This window comes from Nannospalax galili, unplaced genomic scaffold (assembly GCF_000622305.1).
Source record: "Nannospalax galili isolate Female #2095 unplaced genomic scaffold, S.galili_v1.0 scaffold7, whole genome shotgun sequence".
In the NCBI taxonomy this organism is placed as follows: domain Eukaryota; kingdom Metazoa; phylum Chordata; class Mammalia; order Rodentia; family Spalacidae; genus Nannospalax; species Nannospalax galili.
The window spans coordinates 6,292,434-6,314,356 of record NW_008359081.1 but is presented as its reverse complement, the minus strand read 5'-3'; the positions used below and the strand labels follow the sequence as shown (position 1 = coordinate 6,314,356).

The 21,923-nt window shown below is 35.9% G+C and overlaps 1 protein-coding gene and 1 pseudogene across 1 annotated transcript in view; one reads left to right on the top strand and one right to left on the bottom strand.

Annotated features, from left to right (window-relative positions):
• The window catches only part of Il1rapl1 (interleukin 1 receptor accessory protein like 1), a 1,446,478-nt gene that overhangs the window by 1,225,273 nt on the left and 199,282 nt on the right, over positions 1-21,923 (bottom strand). Inside the window, exon 2 of the mRNA XM_008822725.3 lies at positions 5,066-5,170. Within this exon, the coding sequence (XP_008820947.1) occupies positions 5,066-5,147 (82 nt within the window). The 5' untranslated portion in view covers positions 5,148-5,170. The remainder of the gene's footprint in view (positions 1-5,065; positions 5,171-21,923) is intronic.
• Positions 10,425-11,314, top strand: LOC103725423 (annotated as a pseudogene).

Here is a 21,923-nt window from a genome sequence, read left to right as displayed (position 1 = left end):
TTTGCTCCATTAGTCTCAAATTGTACACTATAATGACTTATTTTTTTAAAAAAAAACATTATTTTTCTAAAATCCCTCAATTTGTTTTACCTTTATCTTTGTAATACTGTTACCTTTATACTTTGTAATACTAGTGTCTCAAATTCTACACTATAATGAATAATTTTTTTTAAAAAATATTTTTTTTCCAAAATCCCTCTATTTTGTCTTACCTTTATCTTTGTAATATACTGTAATGTTTTCATTGATGTAATGAAGCTGTCATACTAAGTGAAGTAACACAGACTCAGAAAAACAAACGTCGTATGTTCTCCCTCATATGTGGCTCCTAGCACCAAATTGTTTTAAATTGTAGGTCCTTTTAATGAGATGATGCTATACAGCGGTACCTTCTACATGAAATAACTAGCAGCATCACAACTTCGGCTAAGCCTGATCACTAAACTTAGTCACAATTGGGCTTACTGACGGTTGTGCTCATTCATTAAAGGAGTGCAAGCAGGGTCACTGGACCCTCACCTGAGAATCCAGCCACTCTTCTCAGCCAACTAGTCCAGCCTTGGAAGACAAAAGAAAAATGAGGAAGAACCTAATGGAGGGATGCTTTTGGAAGCCCTTGTCAAGAAACTCCAATGGACTCTCATATGAACATTTGAAAATTGCTCTGTTCTGACTTTTTTCTAGTTCCCTCTCTAGAACTTGTAATGTTAATTACTCTTGACTTTACTTCTCCTTCACATCTCCTATTCATGATTCAAGGACTTTCTTTTCCGCTTAGACACAAGAGTTATTCAATTTGGAAGTCTTTTCGATGGACCCACTGAAGGGGTACTCCAATTGTCTCACCCCGAGTCCCTGTTCAGCATGGAAGAAGCCAGAGCGGTCTGCTTCCCTATTCCCTATTGGTAATTTAGGTAACCCCTTCAGAGGATGGTATGATAAGAATATAAGGTAGGAATTGGCTAGGCAGTTAGGGTAAAAAGACCCCAAAGAAATGTAGCCAGTTTCTTGGCTAAAAGTCAAAATGTCCTTGGGCCTGTTAGCAAAATACTCTGTTCCAAAGGCCAAAAATATCAAAAGTATTTGGGAGCTTGTATATAATCTTTAAAAGATTTTAGGGTTTCCTCTTCAGAGGGATGAATGTTGGAGGGGAGGAAGTGGGCATGGATTTGATCAAAACACCTTATATGCACATATGAAATTCTCAATAAAGTTTTTGTAAAAGAAAAAAAAAAAACTCATCACTTACACAGTGATGCATTCAATCATTCATTCATTAAGATACTTCCATAAACCCCAACTCAAACAGGACAATGCATTCTCCCGTATTAATAGCATAGAAGAAACTGCGTTGTCCTTTTTTAATTTCCTGGACAAGAACATGTTATGGACTTCACCCTTTAAATCAAATAAAAATAATATTTTTATATCTAAAAAGATCTAGCTGTAGGAGGTGGGGTTGTGAACACCTTTAATTCCCCCACTCAGGAGCTAGAGGCAGATGGATCTTTGCGAGATGGAGGCCAGTCTGGTCTACACAGTGATTTTCAGGCCACCTGGGACTACACGGAGGCCCTGTCTCATAAAAGAGAAATAACTAACTGTGTGTGTTTGTGCATGTTTGTAATCCCAGTACTTGGAGGGCATAAGCAGGATCACATATTTTGGGTATGCTGATGTAGCTTAATGGTAGACCACGTGCCTAGCATGCACAAGGCCCTAGTTCAGTCTGGCATACATAGACACTGTGGTAATAGCAAAGTCAGTTCTTTTTATTTGCAGTAAAGTCCCCAGACACGGGAAGAACAGAATGAAGGGAGAAAGGGAAAGAGGAAAAAGGTATGGTAGGGAGTGGAAAGGATGCCAGAGGAAGGGATGGGAAACACGTAAAAGAGAGCAGAAGGGGAGGAGAGGAGAAGCAGAGAGAAGGAGAGAAGGGCAAAGAAGAGTATTAAGCTACATTTTATAATTTGGTTGAGACACAAATACACCTGAAGCAAGGATTTTCTTTGCATATGTTTTCATACAAAATTCAACAATTGACAGAAAGTCAGATGTTTACTTACTGACTTGTTATAACACTCCCCAGATTTAAGGAAATACCTAGTCTCTTGAAGTATAGTTTATAACATTTAAAAATGTATAACTTTTTGCAGAAAATTTCTATTTTAACAAAAGCTAAATATTTCCTCCAGAAACATTGGACATCTTTATTTTCAATGTACACATAAACGTAGACTATTACCCGAGAGAGCAGACTCATATTTACTTAAAGCATATGCATATCTGAGATGATACTTAAAATAAAACATAAATTTGTATTTTGAATATTTGAATTAAGGATACAATAATAACTGTCTTATTATAAAGAATTTGTCCTTAAATTAATATCAATAGGGATGTAAGCAAATGTGATAAAAATAATGCATCTCCAGCTTGTGTAATAAGAGCTCCTATTGTTTTTAAATTATTTTCATTAATGAGAAACAAATACTTCATTATAAATTCTTACGGATTGGCCATATGGATTAGTACAAAGTAAACATCACACAAATTAACATGCCATAAAAATTCAAAATTGGACTTTAGATTTTAATCATGTTTTATATGTTGTTAATTGTTAAGCTGTGTAGTTTTACTTTTCCAGTGCTCATTGTAAATTAAAAATATTTCATTAAAAATCTTGAAAATCAATGTATTTTGAATCACATGTATTGAGCCTTCTAAAAGATTAGTAAAATGAAAATAAAAAGAATTAACTGACACAAATAACAATAAGTAGCCTTCTTGGTTAATATGCAAGCTCTAACATTAAAAGTTGATTTGGGCTCTCTGACCTTCGTGTTTTTGTTAGTCAAAATGGGTATGAAGAGGTCAAGTACACTCTTCTACTTGATCTATGGAGATGAGTAATAATGCTGTTCAATATGCTATGTATGTGTTTCTTTCAAATAAAGGAGTGAGTCACGGTAACAGACAAAGATTAAATTACCAAAAGCAAGGGAAGTATATGAATAAAACAATTTCAATATCCAAATTAAGCACTTAATATCCAGAAATGAAACCAAATAGAATTAAATTCTCCTGGGCCTTATCACACTCATTGAGCAGAAGCTGTCAAAATTGATACTACAGAGAAGAGTCATAAGGCAAACGTGCAAAATCCTAATGTTTAACTTGTTTGTAATCTTTGTATGATGACATAGAGATACATGTGGTTTGAGAGATATAAAGCAAGTATATGGCACTGTGCTCATAAACTGAAGTGTGTGAGATCTCCGAATACTTGTTTAACTTAGTGCATCATCTGACTTACATCTTCCTAAATTAATTATATTTATATCATTAAAATAATACTTAAATTTGAAATTGGGAGCTCAGCTTTTCAAAATTTTAGAGCAGGAGATATTAATTGTCCCAGTTTCCTAGTTCTGCTCCATGCTTCTCAAAGATAGCAAGTCTCAAGTTGGTTAAAAAGAAAAAAAAAAAAACTCCAGTCCCTAAATTAGACCATGTATAGAATAGACCTGTCATCACTATTTTATGATAACAAAAATGACACATTTACATTTCAGTAAATCATAAATTTGACACATGCTGAAAGAACTGAATAAACAGATTTTATGTAATGAGATACAGTAACCAGAAAAATGAAACTTTCAAAATTTAGTTGATAGTTGTAAACCCATCGAGCTTTTTCTTACATTAAAAACTATCCACTAAAAATAAGTAAAATAAGGTATAAAAATAGAAACTTCATTTTTTTCCATATTGCCTACAAGCACATCAGTGAAATATAAAATAACTGTGATATGCGTGGTGGTGCACAACTTTAAATCCAGCACTTGGGAGGCAGAGGCAGGCAGATCTCTGTGAGTTCAAGGCCAGCCTGGTCTACATAGTGAGTTCCAGGACAGCTGGGGCTGCAGAGAGACTCTATCTCAAGAAGACCAAATAATAATAATAATAATAATAATAATAATAATAATAATAAGTGTGATATAACCAAAATGTTCGAGGGCCCCTAATAATCTCAGTAAAATTCCTTCTGCTTTCAACCTTCTACTGAACCATTGCCCATGTTCAGGCCTCATCACTTTCTGTCCAGAATTTCTCCCCAGAAGCAGACTGTGTAAGTAGAAATACTCTGCACTTCCCTTGAAGTTTCCATTATACCATCGACGTGAGTTTGAAGTCACTTAACCCAAGGGACCAAGACAGATGCTGTAATATTCCAAATTATGATGTCACAACACTGCAACCTCTTGAGTGTCACATCAGCATTTTTGTCTCTCTAAATCTAACAGAGAGCACATAATAATTCCATCAGCTAATCTTAATATATCTTTTTCCTCTCTGCTTAAAAGTTATAACTTCAAAACTTCTGTATTCCCATGTGAAGTGGGAAATTTGCAATGATTTATATTATCAATGATTTACTAAACAGATATTCACATCCATAGATATTCAACTGAGTATAATACTGTCTTTTAGCAAAATAAAAAGTCTACTGCAAAATCAGGATGCCTGGTAACATGTAAGCTTTCTGTAAATTTCGATATCAGTTTATTTACTACCTTTTCTTATTAACATCCTACTCTTTTCCCCACTAAATATTACAGTACACTTAACATAATTTTCTTAAAACATTTTTACTTTAAATACTTCTAAGTAATTCAGAGATTCAGCAGAACTACAACCATGAAAAAGAATCCACTCGGGGCACAGTTGAAAACTAAATGGTAATATCAAACAATAACGTGAAATGCATTTTAAAAGAGAATGTTGCAAATCACATTGTTAAGTGGAATCAAAATGCCTAATTTTTGTACAGAACATATTCAGATTCCTGGTAATCAACAATACAACCACATTCATTTCCATACAGTACTGCATTTGCAATTCCTTATTGACACCTGTCACTAATTCCTCATATATCTGTGATATCCACATAACTTGGATTCCTATCACTTCTCAATATTTCTCAGATAACACATGAGCAAATGTTACACCATCACTTTCAATGATTTTAAAAAATGAGAAATAAAGGAGGAACACTTCTTACCAGAACCTCTTTTGGTCACAACCTTCAAACTCTGAGTGAAAGTAGCATATAAGAGAATCAAATGTGGAATTGGAGCTTTCATCTTCCACTTCTTAAACGCTGTTCCTTAAAGCAAAGATAAAAAGGAAAAAAAAGTTTTGAAGATGTATACCTGTATTTTAAGATTTTTGTGTACATCTATTTCTAGAACTACATATATGTTATGTATACATATATATATATGGAGAAAGAGAGAGAGAGAGAGAGAGAGAGAGAGAGAGAGAGAGAGATTCTTGCTGTGATTCCCTCCCGTGACATGGATGTGACACCATCTTACAGCAGTCTCCCAAGTGCTGGGACTGTAGGCAAGAGCCAATGGATCTTACTTTGGGGAAACTTTTTTTATCATGTATATTTAGGGCAATGAATTACTCAAAAGGAAAGAACTGTAAACAGGATCTTCATTTTATTTTCCAATATGTTGTATGTTGTCCATTAAATACAAATCAATAATGTCCAAATTATTTCTGCAAGCTTCCTTCAGTTCACTTAAGAATTATTATTTCTCCTAATGTAGAGATTTTACTTATAATTCAATAGGGAGAAACGATCACTTCTAAAGGACTTTTTATTATTTTAATATCACCATTTAAAAATATTCCATGCTGCAAGAGAATGTACTTTTATCCAATGTGCTTCTTTACAATCAAAATGCAAAAAATAAGTAACTATGGTGTGCCCAACCATAATTGGTACAGATAAAATGCAACCCCTACACTTAAGGCAGAGAGAGCATTGTGGAAGAGTGTGCAGAAAGACTGTAAGAACTGGGGCTCCAGGGTACTAGTGCTAGATAGAGTCTTCTAGATGACAGGGAAGCTGTACCCACGACATCTCAACAATATGGCTGCTTAAACAAGACCCACATAATGACAACCGCAGTCAACACGTCAACATAGATGGGGGAAATTTCACAAGGCCCCATTCCTGGCCGAAGAGGCAATCAATGGCTTCTGAGAGAGGAAGTGTCAGTTTTCCCTATGGACAAGTGCCCTGATAAGTTACCCAGTCCCAAGTGGTCAGTCGTAAACACATGTACATACCAGTGAACCTAAATGGACTGAATATGTTGTTGGTGCATATACATGTGTTTATGCATATATATAAAGCAATAAGGAAGAGATCATAAATTTGAGAGAGAGAGTGGAAACATGAGAGGAGTTTAAGTGGGAAAAGGAAGGCATAGAAGTGGTCTAAGTATAGTATTCATGTATGGAATTATCAAAAATATTACAAATTTAAATTAATAATAATGAAATGAATTGCATGTCTCTAAAGATTTGTCATTTTGCAACTCTATAAATCTAGAAACCTACTTCCAAATAATTCGAAGCATTTACCTATACTGATTGATAGAAGATATTCTCTCAGTGAAAGCTACAAAAATATGTGATCATTTCCTATTGTAAAGGTATCTTCAGGATACTAAAAAGGATATTAAACTAGTGTTTGCAATTTCGAGAAGCACAATACTTCTTTTGAAATAAACTAAATTTGCATTGTCTTCTTCAAATAAATCATCCACTTTCCAACCTCATAAACAGAAAGCTAACAAAATTGCATGCATTTAAGTTGCTCAATGTGGTGCTTCGATACACATGCACATTAAAAAAAAAGTTATCACAATTTACTTATTCCATCCATCACTTGACATAGGTACTATTTTTTCATGTGGTGTCAAAATATGTAAAATGTACTCTCAGCAAATTTGTAATATGTAAAGCAATGCTATTAAGTCATAGTCTCCTTTGTGTATGTCAGATGACCAGAATTTATTAATTACAAGGGCAAGTTCGTACTCTTTGACCAACGACTCTTCATTTCCTGGCATTCACCATTCTATTGTTTCTTTTCTTTTTTATTTTAAGGCTGATATATTAGAGTAGAACTGCAGGACTGAATTTCAAAAGTAGCAAGTCAGAACAGAGTTCAAATATATTGTCGACGCATGACAGCACAAGTTTCTTTGCAAGATGTTAGAGGACTGTTCATTTCCAAGTGTCTGTCACTATGACTTTATTAAAGATGAGAAAGCTGAAATTGTGGTTTGACAGTCACACGACTTTTTTTCTCTCCTGCAGCCTCAGACACCTCTGAATATTTTAAATGATTAATTCATTCACATTAATAAAAGTCTGTTAAAATACATCTTAGCTTATAAAACAAAATCAAATTCTATTCACTAGCTGAAAAGTGTCATCATCATCATTTAGTGTGAAAACCAGAGAATTTATAAAATATCATTGAGAATAAGCTATTTTATCCCTAGCACACCTTAAAGGATGGTAGCCTATTTTAATTTTCTAAGCAAGGACTTTGGGTTCACATAAAGTTATAAATGAAACTTGTCCAACGAGACAATTCATCAGGCTCATCTGAGGAACTGCCACATTACAGTACAAGACTGAGTCATGCATTCCTAAATCCCAAATCCCATTTCCCAGCCACTATACTCACTGAAGCTGCAGGAAATCTTCAAATTGATATCTTTAGCCTTCAGGTTAGCAGTAAGAATCAGTTCCTTTCTCAGTGTGGGTTTAATAAGCGCTGCCCAAGAAACTCCAAGATTCAACTACACACTGCAAGTTCTTCAAGCTTAACTATCTTATTACTTCACTCTTGTTCAAAATACTATTTTATTATGCATTTCATTTCTATAACACATACAGGCTAGTTTGCAACTTTATTCCTTAAATGTAAATTGGTTTAGAAAGCATCAATTTGGTAACATCAATATTCTTAACTGAATGTCCTGAAACAGTGTACTAGAAGGGAAAAAAAGAATTAAGTGGCATTTCCACACACTTAATGCCCTAGCCAATCTATAAAAATCTTTACAAGTGCCTTTGAGAGAATTTATTGTATCTTAAACTCAAAGATAGATTAAATGCATCTAACAATAGATATCTAAGACTTGCTGTAATGTCAGCAAAATTAAAAGTCTTGCCCAGAAATAGTAATGCCAATTGTATATAATAGTTCCCCTTATCAGTAGGGGACAAGTTTCAGCTTCTTCATTGAATGCTTGAAAGTACACATAGTATAAAGTACTATGATTAGTATATTTTGCAGGAGAGATGAACCCACAATAAGTTTTAGTTATAAATTGGGTATAGTGGGATAACAAGTTGTATAACTTCCCTATTAATATCTTGCTGTACTGTATTCACCCATCTTGATATGATGTGAGACAATACAAATGATTATATAAAGTGAGATGAATGGCGTGGGCATTATGGCATAGGGTTAATCCATTATATAATGGTTACTTGACCTCCAGTTGCTTGCTTCACGATTCTACCACAATCAGTCTTATCAAAGTAAGAGCAACAAATGAGTAAATGGTTAGTGTCATATAAAATATGGATATAGTGGACAGAGGAGTAATTCACATATGCGGTGAGACTGAACATGACGGCATGAGATTTCATCATACTACTCAGAACAGCATGCAATTTGGAACTCATGAAGTGTTGAGTTGCAGAATTTCATATTTTATAGTTTAAGAGTATAATTGACTGTGAAGTGTTATAGCCATAAATGGTGAAACAATGGATAATAGAGTCACTATATAAACGCTATTAAATGTTCTACTTTGCTTTCTATTACCATGATAGGCACCATGACAAGAACCAACTTGGGGGACAAAAGTGTTTATTTTACCTGATGCTTTCAAGACACAGCTCATATTCGAAGGAAGTCAGTATCGCAAGGTAGCAAACTGGAGGCAGGAACTGAAGCTGAGACCATAATGGAATGGTGCTTACTGGTTGCTCCCTCTGGTTTGCTTAGCTTTCTTAAATAGCCTAGGCCCACCCACCTAGGGATGACACTGCCCATAGTGGACAAGGCCCTTTTAAATCAGTTAGTAATGCCTCACAAACATCACAATCGGCAAATCTGATTAAGGAAATTCTTCAGTTGAGGTTTCCTCTTCCTAGGTAACTCTAGGTTTGTGTCAAATTGGCAGCTGATGCCCACTATGACACTCCACCTCTTATGAACTTTGGCACACAAACATGTAACTTTCTATGATAACCTTTACTCACTTGTTTGTCCCCAAGATCTCATATTAATGTCATAATATAAAATAGAGCATGAGTTTAAAAGCCCCACAATCTTCAAAGTTTTTTAGTACCTTAAAGATCCATTGTCTCTTTAAAAATTCAAAGTCTCTTAACTGTGGGCTCTTGTAAAATGAAATATAAGTTAAAGACTTCTTATTCCAAAAAGCAATAAATATGTATAAAAATTCAGACTTAAGGAAAAATTAGTAGCAGTGTAGCTTACAATTTTGCCAGAAATCTGGGACTCACTCATGATCTTCTGGGCTCCAAAGGGCTTGGGCATTCTCACAATTCTGGCTCTGTAATTCCCCACACAAACAGCTTGTCTCTTTGGTTCAGATTGGCTCTATTCCACACCTGCCACTATTCTTGGTAGACATCAATATCCTGGCATATCCAATATCCTGGAATTGCCACTGCAACTGAAGCTTTACCTTCACCAGTGGCCTCTCCTGGCCTCTTTTCAGGGAGACTCTGACCCTTCCACACTGTGCCAGGCCTCACCTGCTCTACATGACCCATTTAAGCCTTCAAAAGCAGTACCATGCAAGAAAGTCCTACACATTATTTGCCAAATTCTGACACCAGCTTTATGTGAACCCTTGTTCCCTCCCATACTGATCTACTATTTCTTTGCACTGACCCTGAGGAAATAATTCACAGATTTCACCTCAATGATGCTGGTCTGTTATTAATCACAGTTTATTCTTCAGCCAAGCCTACCAGCATCTGTTGTTTGAGGTAAAAAGTATAGTTTCAGTTCTACAGATATTTAATACAAACATCTCATGAACAACAATGATGATGTTTTTACTTCTGCCTGAAACTTCACAAGGCAGATCTTCATCATCTGTATTTCTCTCAGCATTCTTATCTTCCAGTCTCCAAGAGAACAGCCTACTAAGCTCAGAGTATTCAACTAATTTTCCAGCGCAAATTTTCAAATGACTCCACACTCATTCCCCCAACACAAATGATCAGGTTCATCACAGTAAGGCCCCACACGCTGATACCAACTTTTTTGCTAGTTTGCTCTCGGTTTCTATGATTTTAAAAGAGTCTTCCAAAATCATTTAGGGGAGAAAAAAGATTTATTGAAATCACACTTCTGGGTCACAAACCATCACGGAAGGAATTCAAAGCATGAACTTAAGGCACAAACCGTGAGCTTTGAATCATGGAGAAACACTGCTTACTGGTTTCCTCTTTGGGCTCTTTAAAAGCTCATGCTTAGGTCTTTCCCATCTTGCAAAATGGCCGGTGAAAAGGCTGAGAAGTCTAATGCAAAGGAGAAAAAGCCTGTACCCAAGAAGCCTGATGACTGTGCTGCTGCAAGTGCTGGTGCAGGCAAGACTAAAAAGGGAGGCCCTAAAGTCAAAAAGTTGAAGAAGGTGAAGCCCCACTGCAGCCCAAACCCTGTCCTGGTTAGAGGAATTGGCAGGTACACATGGTCTGCTTTGTATTCCAGAAAGGCTCTGTACAAAAGGAAGTACTCAGCTGCTGAATCCAAGGCTGAAAAAAAGAAAAAGGAGAAGGTTCTTCCTATGGTCACAAAACCAGTTGGTGGAGACAAGAATGGTGGCAACCGTGTCGTTAAACTTCGGGAAATGCCTAGGTATTATAGTACTGAAGACACGCCTCGGAAGCTGCTGAACCATGGCAAAAAGCCCTTCAGTCAGCACGTGATAAAGTTGCTTGCCAACATCACCCCTCGGATCGTCCTGATCATCCTTATCGGGCACCACAGGGGCCAGAGAGTGGTTTTCCTAAGGCAGCTGGCCAGTGGCTTGCTACTTGTGACTAGACTCCCGGCCCTTAACCAAGTTATTCTGCGTACAACACGTCAGAAATTTGTCATCGCCACCTCCACAAAAGCTGATATGAGCAAGGTGGAAATCCCCCCCAGCACTTCAACGATGTTTACTTCAAGAAGCAGCAGCTATGGAAGTCCCGGCACCAGGAAGGTGAGATCTTCCACACAGAGAAAGAGAAACACGAGATTACAGAGCAGCGCAAGCTTGATCAGATGGCTGTGTACTCACAAATTTTGTCAAAGATCAAAGCTTTTCCTCATATTAAGAACTACCTGAGATCTCTCTTTGCTCTGAAAAATGGCATGTGTCCTCACAAATTGGTGTGCTAAATTTCTTACCAAGAACCTAATTAAATAACTGATACATTAAAAAAGAAGCTCATGCTTAGATATCTTATTTTTCACACAGTCCACAACCATTTGTCCAAAGAAGGGCACTGCCCACAGTGGGGTAGACCCACCTACATTAATTAAAAATATTGACAACCCTTCATAGACATGCCCACAGACAAATCTGATCTCAGAAATTCCTCAGTCAGGTTTCTCCCTTCAGATAACTAAGGATATGTCAAGTTGGCAATTAAGGCTAAAACAGGACATTGAATGAACCATTTTTAAAAGATTCCATTTCCATATGGATAAATCTATAATCATTATAATTATTCACCTCTTTTCTGTCAAGAATACCATTATCTTTTGGCTTCATAATAAACCATGTTTTAATCATATGCAAAATGAGTATATCCCAGTAGATAGGAGTACCAAATTGGCCAGGGTTCTTATATCTGCTTTAAAATGTATGAGCTCTGTGATTTGAAGCAAATAACTTTCTCTCTTGAGTTAATTTCTTCATTTGCATATTACATATTATAATAGCACGTATACACATATCATAGTGCCTAGATCATCACTGGCATAGAGAATCAGCTTCATGAATGAAAATGAGATTGATATTACAGATGATTATTAGTAATAGTGGTGATAGGACTATTTTCTTCTCAACCATGTACACTTCCTTTCAAGCTTTTGGTAATACACCAGTTATTTTTACCTCTTACTCCACATTATTAGCATCTTTCTTTTTTTCTTCTTTCTTTCTTTCTTTCTTTCTTTCTTTCTTTCTTTCTTTCTTTCCTTCTTTCTAATCTTTATATTCTAGTTAACTTGATTATGTAGGGTGATAGCATGTTTTATTCAATTCTCATTCCCAATGACCACTGAATCTTAAGTGAATAAAATGAACACACGAATTAATGAATGAATATCGGTGATATTTTATGGAATTCAATTTAGTCACTTAAACTAATCTGATAAACAGTGTGCACAAACTAGTTACAAGATATAACTTCAAGGACAGTGCAAGACAGTCTAATAAAGAAGACAGTAAAGGAGACATATGCTCACCTACTTAATTCGACTGGTCTTGATGCCATATGGTGTGTATGACATGCTGAGGGAGTAGAGAGCAGAGTCTATTAATTTGACTTCAAGTTGGGTCTGGGAAAACCATAGAAAAGGCTTTTAAAAGGAGTAAATTTTCATGTAGGACATGAAGGAAAGACTTTCTAAGAGAAAATGAATTGGGGGTTTAGGATAAATAATAAGTAGAATATTCATGGAATAAACAGACTAATACTCCTGCCAAAAGCATTGTCCATATTCAAGACTAGGAATTGTGTCACTATGTGATGGACTTTTAAATAAAAGAAAATTCATGTGCCAAGAACAGTTTTTGGCCTCTAAAATCCAGAAAAATGTCAAAATAATTATTCTGCAGATCCTCCATAATAAATATAAGCATGCCACCATTTTTATGCAAGCAGAATAAGACCCTTTTTGACTTCTGAAACAAGAATTGTAAAATAAGATGCTTGTTGGATTAAGGTACTCATGGTACTTGAGAGGTGAACCCAAGAGGATCAGAAGTTCAGTGCAAGTATTGGATACATTACACCCTGTCTCAAGAAAGCCCCATTCCCCCCTAAAAATAAATTTAGCTTCTTTAAAGCAACTAAATTTGCTAGTCATTTGTTGCAACAACAACAGGAAACTTCTGTAGCACGAATATAGTGATACATAGTACTGATTTTCAAATTGAATCAACTAGGAGACAAACCTTTGACCATGTCTGGGAGAATGTTTTCAGATTAAAATATTGTGATAAAATAAATCCTGGGAGTGGTGGCACACACCTTTAATCCCAGCACTTGGGAGGCAATGGCAGGCAGATCTCTGTGAGTTCAAGGCCAGCCTGGTCTACATAGTGAGTTCCAGGACAGCTGGGGCTACAGGGAGACCCTGTCTCAAAAAGACCAAAAAATTAATAATAATCAATCCTAAATAAGGGCAGCATCATTCCATGAGCTGTAGCCCTAGAGAGACTACAATGAAGAAAACAAGCTGAGAAACATCATTCATCACTCTCTGCTTCTTGACTATGGATGCAGCATAACCAGACACTTCGTGTACTTGGTATCATAACTTTCCCCCCCATGCTGGACTATATGCTCAAAGTGTGATTAAAAATAAACCCTATTTTTGCTTACGTTGCTGTCTTCAGGTATTTTGTTACAACAATGAAGTAAGTAGCAAATGGAGATTTGAAATGGCAAGTTTCATTAATGAACTAAGCTTTGGACAATAATGACAGAGCTGAAGATGTCAAACTAAATTATAAATAGCAAGATATGCTATCAATGAAACTGAGGACTTTTCTTCATGTCTTCCAAGATGTTATATACACATTTTATTATAATTCATTGTCCAAGAGCATTTCATGTTTTATTTATATCATGAAAATAATATGTTATATTGACTATGCTTTCTCAAGATATACATGAGTTTTTGAAGTTCTGCCTGTTCCCTTTTATGCTGTACAAGATTCTTTACAATAGAGGCAATAGGAGGAGGACGAATTCTTCTAAATGAATAATATAAATTAACTGATAAACCATAATGTGAGGTGGACAGAGTCAACCTTAGCGTAATAACAGTTGATATTCAGAGAACAAAACATATTTGAAAATAAATAGATGAGATCTATTATGATACTATGTTATAGAATGTTATAGAAATCATTTTGGACAATGATTAGAAAAACTGTAGAAAAATATATTTGAAGTAAGATGAGCTAATTTGATTAAGGTATCTCCTACTAAAATTGTCATATGATTAACTAAACATATTTTCCAAGGAATTAATAGAGAGAGAGAATAACAACACTTTTTTATCTTTTTGAGACAGGGTCTCCCTGTAGCCCCAGTTGTCCTGGAACTTGCTATGTAGACCAGGCTGGCCTTGAACACACAAAGATCTGCCTGCCTCTGGCTCCCAAGTGCTGGCATTAAAGGTGTGCACCACCACGCCTGGCTATTGTAATCATAACTTGTACTAAATATATAAACTGGGAAAAAAATAATGAATAGAAAAAGAAAAGAATTCTGTGATCTACCAATATTTATGAGATAAGTGACTTAAGTCAATGGAGACTGAGACTGAATCTTAAAATATTTGGGACAATAAAGGCAATAATAATAAACAAGGTCATAATGAGGATAATATATATAGTGCATATATATATATACATATATATAAAGAATAAAAAAGAAACAAGGACCTTAAGAGTGTAAAGTTTAATTGAGTAATGCCAAGTATTTTTTAGTGCCTTGTGTTCTTAGTGTGTAGAGAGAGAAGAAATTTAGGAATGAGAAAGAACTAAATTAAAATAGTCTTTATTTCTTTATCTATTTATTCATTATTTTCAGTGTATGAGTGCATTGCCTGCATTGTGTAAGTGCACCTGTGTTGTGCAATGCCCAGAAGAAGGGTTCGTATTCCACCAGTCCTGGAGATACAGACAGTTGTTAGCCTCCATCAGGGTGCTGGAAATTGAACCTGGGTCCTCTGCAAGAACAGACAGTGTCATTCATAACTGCTGAGCCATCTTTACAGCTCCTTAAGATATAGTTGTAACATTACATGAAGATAAGCAAGCTGTTTCATATTTTTAAGTTCGTGTTTTGTCATCTAGAGAGCATGGACAAAATACTTGCCACGCGTATTAAATCTTTTCCCTACTTTTTCACCATAGTGAGGTACAAATGCCTACTTCGATGTTTGACAAGTGTTAAACAAAATAATTGTCTTTAAAGTGACTATTAGAGTGTTTAATAATAACACTTAATTGTAGATAGTTATAAATGCTAGCTCTTTTCCTAAGCCTCCCCCCATGTTGTCTGGTATGCAATAATTAACTATGCTAAAAATGATCCACTCTATTTGATTTAATCCTTAACGTTTTGACATTACTGCACTCAAGATTTAAGTAACCATTTTTTCAGTCTAATAAGAAAATTAAATACCCATTTGTGCATGACATAGATAAAGTATTTTTCCAAGTGCTCAATTTATGTAAAGCAGTGCATGTTGAAGTTGTAAGATAGATTCCCTATGGAAAAGAGTAACATTCTCCCTGACACTCTAAGTGCAACTTATTAAAACGCATAATACTGAAAATGAGTCACAAGAAAACGTGTCCATCAAGAACCTTTTACTAGTATTCCAAAGGAATCTTATACATACATAAATAAAATGACATTTAAATATTATCTTTTTCAATTTTTTAATTTTTTTTTATTTTCATACATGTATATAATTGTACTAGACTAAAACTCATTCATAATCCTTCATTCTTCCCCCTCTTTCTTATTCCTGGAGCCTTTCTTTCCCCTAGTAGTCAAAAGTACTCCTGCTGCTTTTATCAAAAATTGTGTGTGTGTGTGTGTGTGTGTGTGTGTCTGTAACATAGAGATAGATACACTTAGATATATGCCACACATGAGAGAAGATACATGATGTTTTTAAGTGGTTTAAAGTGCCTACATTTTTCATGGACTGTTCTGAATACTGAGACACTTAATTATTTGGAAGTGATTAGTATGGTTCACAATAACATGTAAAGCAACAATTTTCATGAATAATTAATTGTTAAGTCTCTGAGGAAATCCCTTATTGCTATCAGAAATGCTCATGGTAAAATCTGAAAGTTTTCCTTTGCACTGACTTTGGATGCAGGAGAAGGGACTCCATAATGAACAAGGAAAAGGACTCACAATTGACTGGTTCAAGATTACAGACTAATATAAAAACAGTATGTGATAGATTGGAAAACCATTGGTGAAAACAAATTTTTATACTTGACAAGCTATTCATTTCAAGTTGGGGATTAGGAAAAAGCATACATGCATGTCATCTAAAATAAGATTTTGGTCATTAAGAATTGTGAAGCTGTGGTCCCCTAGCATAATTGCGGTCCCCTCCCATGAACTAGAATTGTGGTCCTCTCCTATGAGCTGAAGTTGAGTTCTCCTCCCATGAAACTGGAGCTGTGGTCCCCTGCCTTGAGCCTGGAGCTGTAACCTCTCTTGTGAGTTGGAAGTGTGGTCCCCTCCTGTGAACTGGAGCTGTGGTCTACTCTTGTGAGCTGAAGCTTTGGTTTACTAATATGAATGTGTTTCACATTCCTCTGGTGACAGGTTGATGGTGGAGTAGACTGGAGGATGGGGGACTCCTGCTGAGCAACAGTTTCAACTTTCTCTGAATCCCTGCATTCCCTGAAGCCCCGTCGCATGATGTTCCAGGTTTTGTATGGCAGTAGCTTTACCTCTTATGCTTAGGGATAAGGGAGCTCTCTGTCATTTGCAGATTCTGGTATTGGGAGGATGTTTTCTCTAGAATGAACCCCCCACCTCCCCTAAGGGCCAGATGTGGTCTTCATTCTACACATGGTCCTGGTCATCCTGGTACCAAGAGGTTTTCCATTATTTTTCTTTCACTCTTCCACAGTCCAAGTATGCATTTAACTATGTCCTACAGAAAACGTAAAACACATAGTTGAGCTTCTAGAGTTAAATTCACAATGTGGGGAGTTAAAGAAAATACTATAATAAGTAACCTTACATAACTCTCAAGCTAAAAATAAGTAATTATATTTCAGAATATAAATTCACAATTCCATAGGCCTACTACTATTTTTGAATATTATTTACTGACAAAATTGTCCTACTAAGCTTCAACAATGATATGAAATTTGCTACTTTCTGTAATGTGTGCTTTCTCTTCACTCTCTTTTCAAATTCTCTAACCTAGAGAAACTTTTTCAATGTAATCATATTATTTCTTAAAGAAAACAATGCAAAAAATATTTTTAAATGAAAAAAGAATTGTGTTTGCAAATTATTTATAACACAATTTTGTGTTTGTTTTTTAAAATATCTCTAACCAGAAGGGCATTAACACTGATAAAACCTACTTAGCGATAATGTTAAAGATTGAAGTTTTATTAGGAAACGTGTCTCTATTTCTCCAAAAGCTAATTTGTCATCTGAATAAAGGTCAAGGTGCCAATAAATCTACAGTTAAATGGTTCCTGACAGATTGCCCTAGAGATGATGAAGAATATGGTACTCAAAAATGAACGATGCCCAAAATATGTGTGATCTTTATTTAAATATTGTCCTAAGAATGAAGCCTTATGCATGTGGAGTAACTTTGTATAAATGTCATGCAATGCAATACACTGGAGTCTACGACCACAGCTATGACAGGAAGCCAAGACAATTGTAGGGAGAAATGAGTTAAGAAGCAGAAGTCATAGAGGAAAGATTTGCCTCAGTTTTTAAGAAGTCACAACCTTATCCTCCAGCAGGTGGGATGTCTTTTGAGAATGTCTAGGAAACAGAGTATCAAAAGAAATACTGTACAAGAAACTGTTGATGACATCTCCATCTATTCAGCTGAGAAAATGAGACCTATAAAATTCAATTAGGGTGAGAAAGACGTTCTATGACAAGAAGTGACACAAAATTCGGCTAATATTTTGAATTGTTCTTCATTTGTAAATGAGACAGAATGGAAGACTTTCTGGAATTGAAAATCAGCAAGAGTTCTTAAACAAAATGAAACTCAGAACAAACCAAGTATCATGTAAAATCTTAAAATGATTATTATGATATGAAATCCAAAAATACTGAATTAAGAAAATAATACAAATATGAGTACTTTCCAAGCTTTGTGGAACTGAGTTTGTTTCCAGGAATTGAAAAGTAGAGTTATGATTATTAGACCGTAGAAATCCTTGAAAACAAAACAAAGTAAAATACTAGAACTATTATGAAGAACTTAATAAACATAAAAACTACAATTACACTAGTAAGAATAGTTATTACTGTTAGTTAGCTTTGATCTGGAATAACTAGGTAGTAAAAGAAAATAATAATAATGGCTACAAATACAAATAGAAATATAAACAAATGTGTTATGTGTAGGCTATGATTATAGAAAATTAGAAAACTTTATTCCACAAAAAGACAGTGCACACTTAGATGAGAATTTAACTACCAAATCAGTTTAGGTAAAAGTAATTTTTTTTCCAAATTTGTATTTTTACTTCTATCCAAAAACTCAATGAAATTTTAATGACTTTCCTGATAAATTAGGCCTAAAGTTTTCACAGAAGAATAAAGAGACAGTGCAGGCTAGCAATTAAAATGACCAATACGCAATGGGCTCCCTCTTTGTGAGTTGTTGACCAGGGGTCCTATAGACCCTCAAACAACACTGCTCTTGGGTACCCACAAGAACTTGATCAAAAGACCCTATTGCTGAAGACACTACATACATGAGCTTGTGAAAAAATACAAAAATCTATCTACTACTGACTTCAAAGCTTCATCACTATTGGAGAGCTTTCATAGTGCTGGAAGGTGTTATTCATGCTACTGAAAGAGAAAACCAATCATCAACATACTCAGTTGTGAATATTGCAAGCCACAACATAAACTTGCGGACAAGATATACAATAATGGCACAGATATTGTGGGAGTAATCAGTCACTTTCTAATTGATTTAAGGTCAACTTCTTAAGATGGAGTCCATACCTAACATTGACATCATGTCTAGGAACATGTGGCTAGACATTTCACAGGCTGTGGGGGAATGAATAATACTATTATTCTAAGTTAACGTAGTATTTAACCTACTCTTAATGACATTGTTAAACATATAATTTAATGCATCTCTCAAATCTCACCAGGAAAACTTCTTCTTGCAGGAGGTAGTGATTAACACAGTACCCACAACTGGTCAAAGGGCAGAAAATAAAAGACTGTGGAGTACTCTTCCCTTAACTGGATATCTGTATCATATTCTCTTCTCCAAAGTCTCAGAGATCATTGTGGGGGGGGGCATAAAGATTGTAAGAGCCGGAAGTGATACATGAATACAAGGAAATAGAGCTGTTGCACAGACGAACTCACAGTGTTTGTTACAGCATGCACAAGTCCTGTATAAACACAAGCCAGACAAAATACCAGCATGGAAGATGCAGGTAGGCAACAAGCCCCAGCTCTGACTGAGGAACTGTTGGCAGTTGATAGCAGCTGAGAGAGGAAGAGTCAGTTTTCTTTAGAGTTGTGATCTCATATTGATTGACCATGCTCCAGGGGAATGAGTCCGCACCTCAGAGTGTTTTTGGAATGAATATTTAACTCAGTATGCTTTAAAAATGATGGAGGACATGAAGTGAAGGGATGTAAGGAGGTGAGTCTGGATGGCTCTGAGAGAAGATGGGGGGCTCTGAATATGAGCAAGATGCATCTTATGAGATTCTTAAATAATAAATATGTGGGGAAATAGGAGTTGAACTGTTGTAGCTACTATAGAAGTCAGTGTAGCAGTTTCTTAAAAAGCTAAAGATAGAACTTCCAGGACTGGAGATAAGGCTCAACAGTTAAGAACACTGGCTGTTCTTGCAGAAGACACAGGTTCAAATACCAGCATCCACATGGCAGCTGACAATGGTCTGTAATTCCAGTTCCAGAGATCCAACAGCATCTTCGATCCTCTATGGTCATTGCATGACAAGAGTGAGCTTACCTACATTCAGGAAATGCACGCATATACATAAAATAAAAAATAATAAATACAATATTTTTTTAAATAAACATAAAAAATCGAACTTTGAAAATTGCCCTGTTTGGACTTTTTTCTAGTTCCCTGTCTAGTACTTGTAATGCTAATTACTCTTGCTTTTACTTCTTCACAACTTCTGTTCATGATTCAAGGACTTTCTTTTACCCTTAGAGACAAGAGTTATGCAATTTTAGAATGTTTTAGATAGACCCACTGAAGGTGTACTCCAATTGTCTCACCCTGCGTCCCTGCTCAGCATGGAAGAAGCCAGAGCGGTCTGCATCCCTATTCCTTATTGGCAATTTGGGTATCCCCTTCAGAGGATGGCGTGATAAGACTGGCAGGTAGGAATTGGCTAGGCAGTTACGGTAAAAAGACCCCAAAGAAATGTAGCCAGTTTCTGAGCTAAAAGTCAAAATGTCCTTGAGCCTGTTAGCAACACACTCTGTTCCAATGGCCAAAAGTGCCAAAATGTCAAAAGTATTTGGAAGCTTGTATCTAATCCTTAGAAATTTATGGTTACCTCTCAGAGGGTGCAATATTGGAGGGGAGGGAGTGGGCATGGATTTGATCAAAACACTTTATATGCATGTATGAAATTCTCAATAAAGATTTTGTAAAAGTTAAAATAAAATAAAGTAAAATAAATAAAAACAAAATTTCTATATCACTCCTGGTCATCTGCCCTATAACAGAGATATTTGCACATCCATGTTCTGTGATGTTCTAGTCACCATAACTAGGAAATGGAATCAGTCTAGATGTCCATCAATGAATGAACAGATAATGAAAACACGGTACATATCCATGATGTCAGTTTATTCCCCCATACAAATGTGAAATTTGCTGAATAAAATGGATAGACCTAGAAATTATTACACTTAGAGGTCAGTCTCAGAAAGAGAAATGCAGTATGTAATCGCTCATATACAGAATCTAGCTTTGAACTTTTTGATCTCTGTGTTTAAACTGGAATATCTGTAGAAGCCAGGTAATAAGAAAAAGGAGGCACTAGCCATGGGAGCTAGTAAAACACAGGAGGTACAAAAGCAACAGACGTAATTCTAGTTATGTAAAGGTTTAAATGTGGATTGATGGGTGTGCATGGAAAAGTGGCAATGAAGAGATGGCAGCAAAAACTAAGGTTTTCTTGAGAAAACTTTATAGAAACCTGCCATGTTTAAGTTAGCTAAGAATATTTAATTAAGAGAAAAGAGCAGAGGATGGAGGTATCTTGTTTGAGTAAATACTATTTTCAGAACTCAAGTTTCCAGTACCAGGTGCAGGATAATTCCTTATGATTTATTGGCCAGGGAGTTCCCAGAGGCTCCCAACATAATAAAGACTTTTGCCATATCTCTTGGTTCCCTACTAGAGCTTTGTAAGACCTTATGGCTGAAGAGAGCACAAAATAGGTTTCCACAACACAGAGCATCAAACTGGGACTAAGCTGCAAGATTTCTAATGGCTTCCTTTCATGGTGCTAGAAAGTGCTATTTAGGGCTGCTTCGAAAGAAAAAAAAAATCGTCAACAACTTCACCCATCTGTGGACCATGTGTGCTACAATACCGATGTGCCAGGCAGGTTATGCCCACTGATGCAATAACAGCATAACTATTTTCAGATGTTACCATCTACTTTCTGATTGGATTTGAAGCCTACATCAAAACAAGTTTACACTCCTGTAAAGTGCTATTTAGGGCTGCTTCGAAAGAAAAAAAAAATCGTCAACAACTTCACCCATCTGTGGACCATGTGTGCTACAATACCGATGTGCCAGGCAGGTTATGCCCACTGATGCAATAACAGCATAACTATTTTCAGATGTTACCATCTACTTTCTGATTGGATTTGAAGCCTACATCAAAACAAGTTTACACTCCTGTACTATAAACTTGATCAAAAGTAAGGACGCGCGGGGCGGGGGGGGGGGGGGTTAGGGCCTAGGGGGGAACCTACTACCGTTTG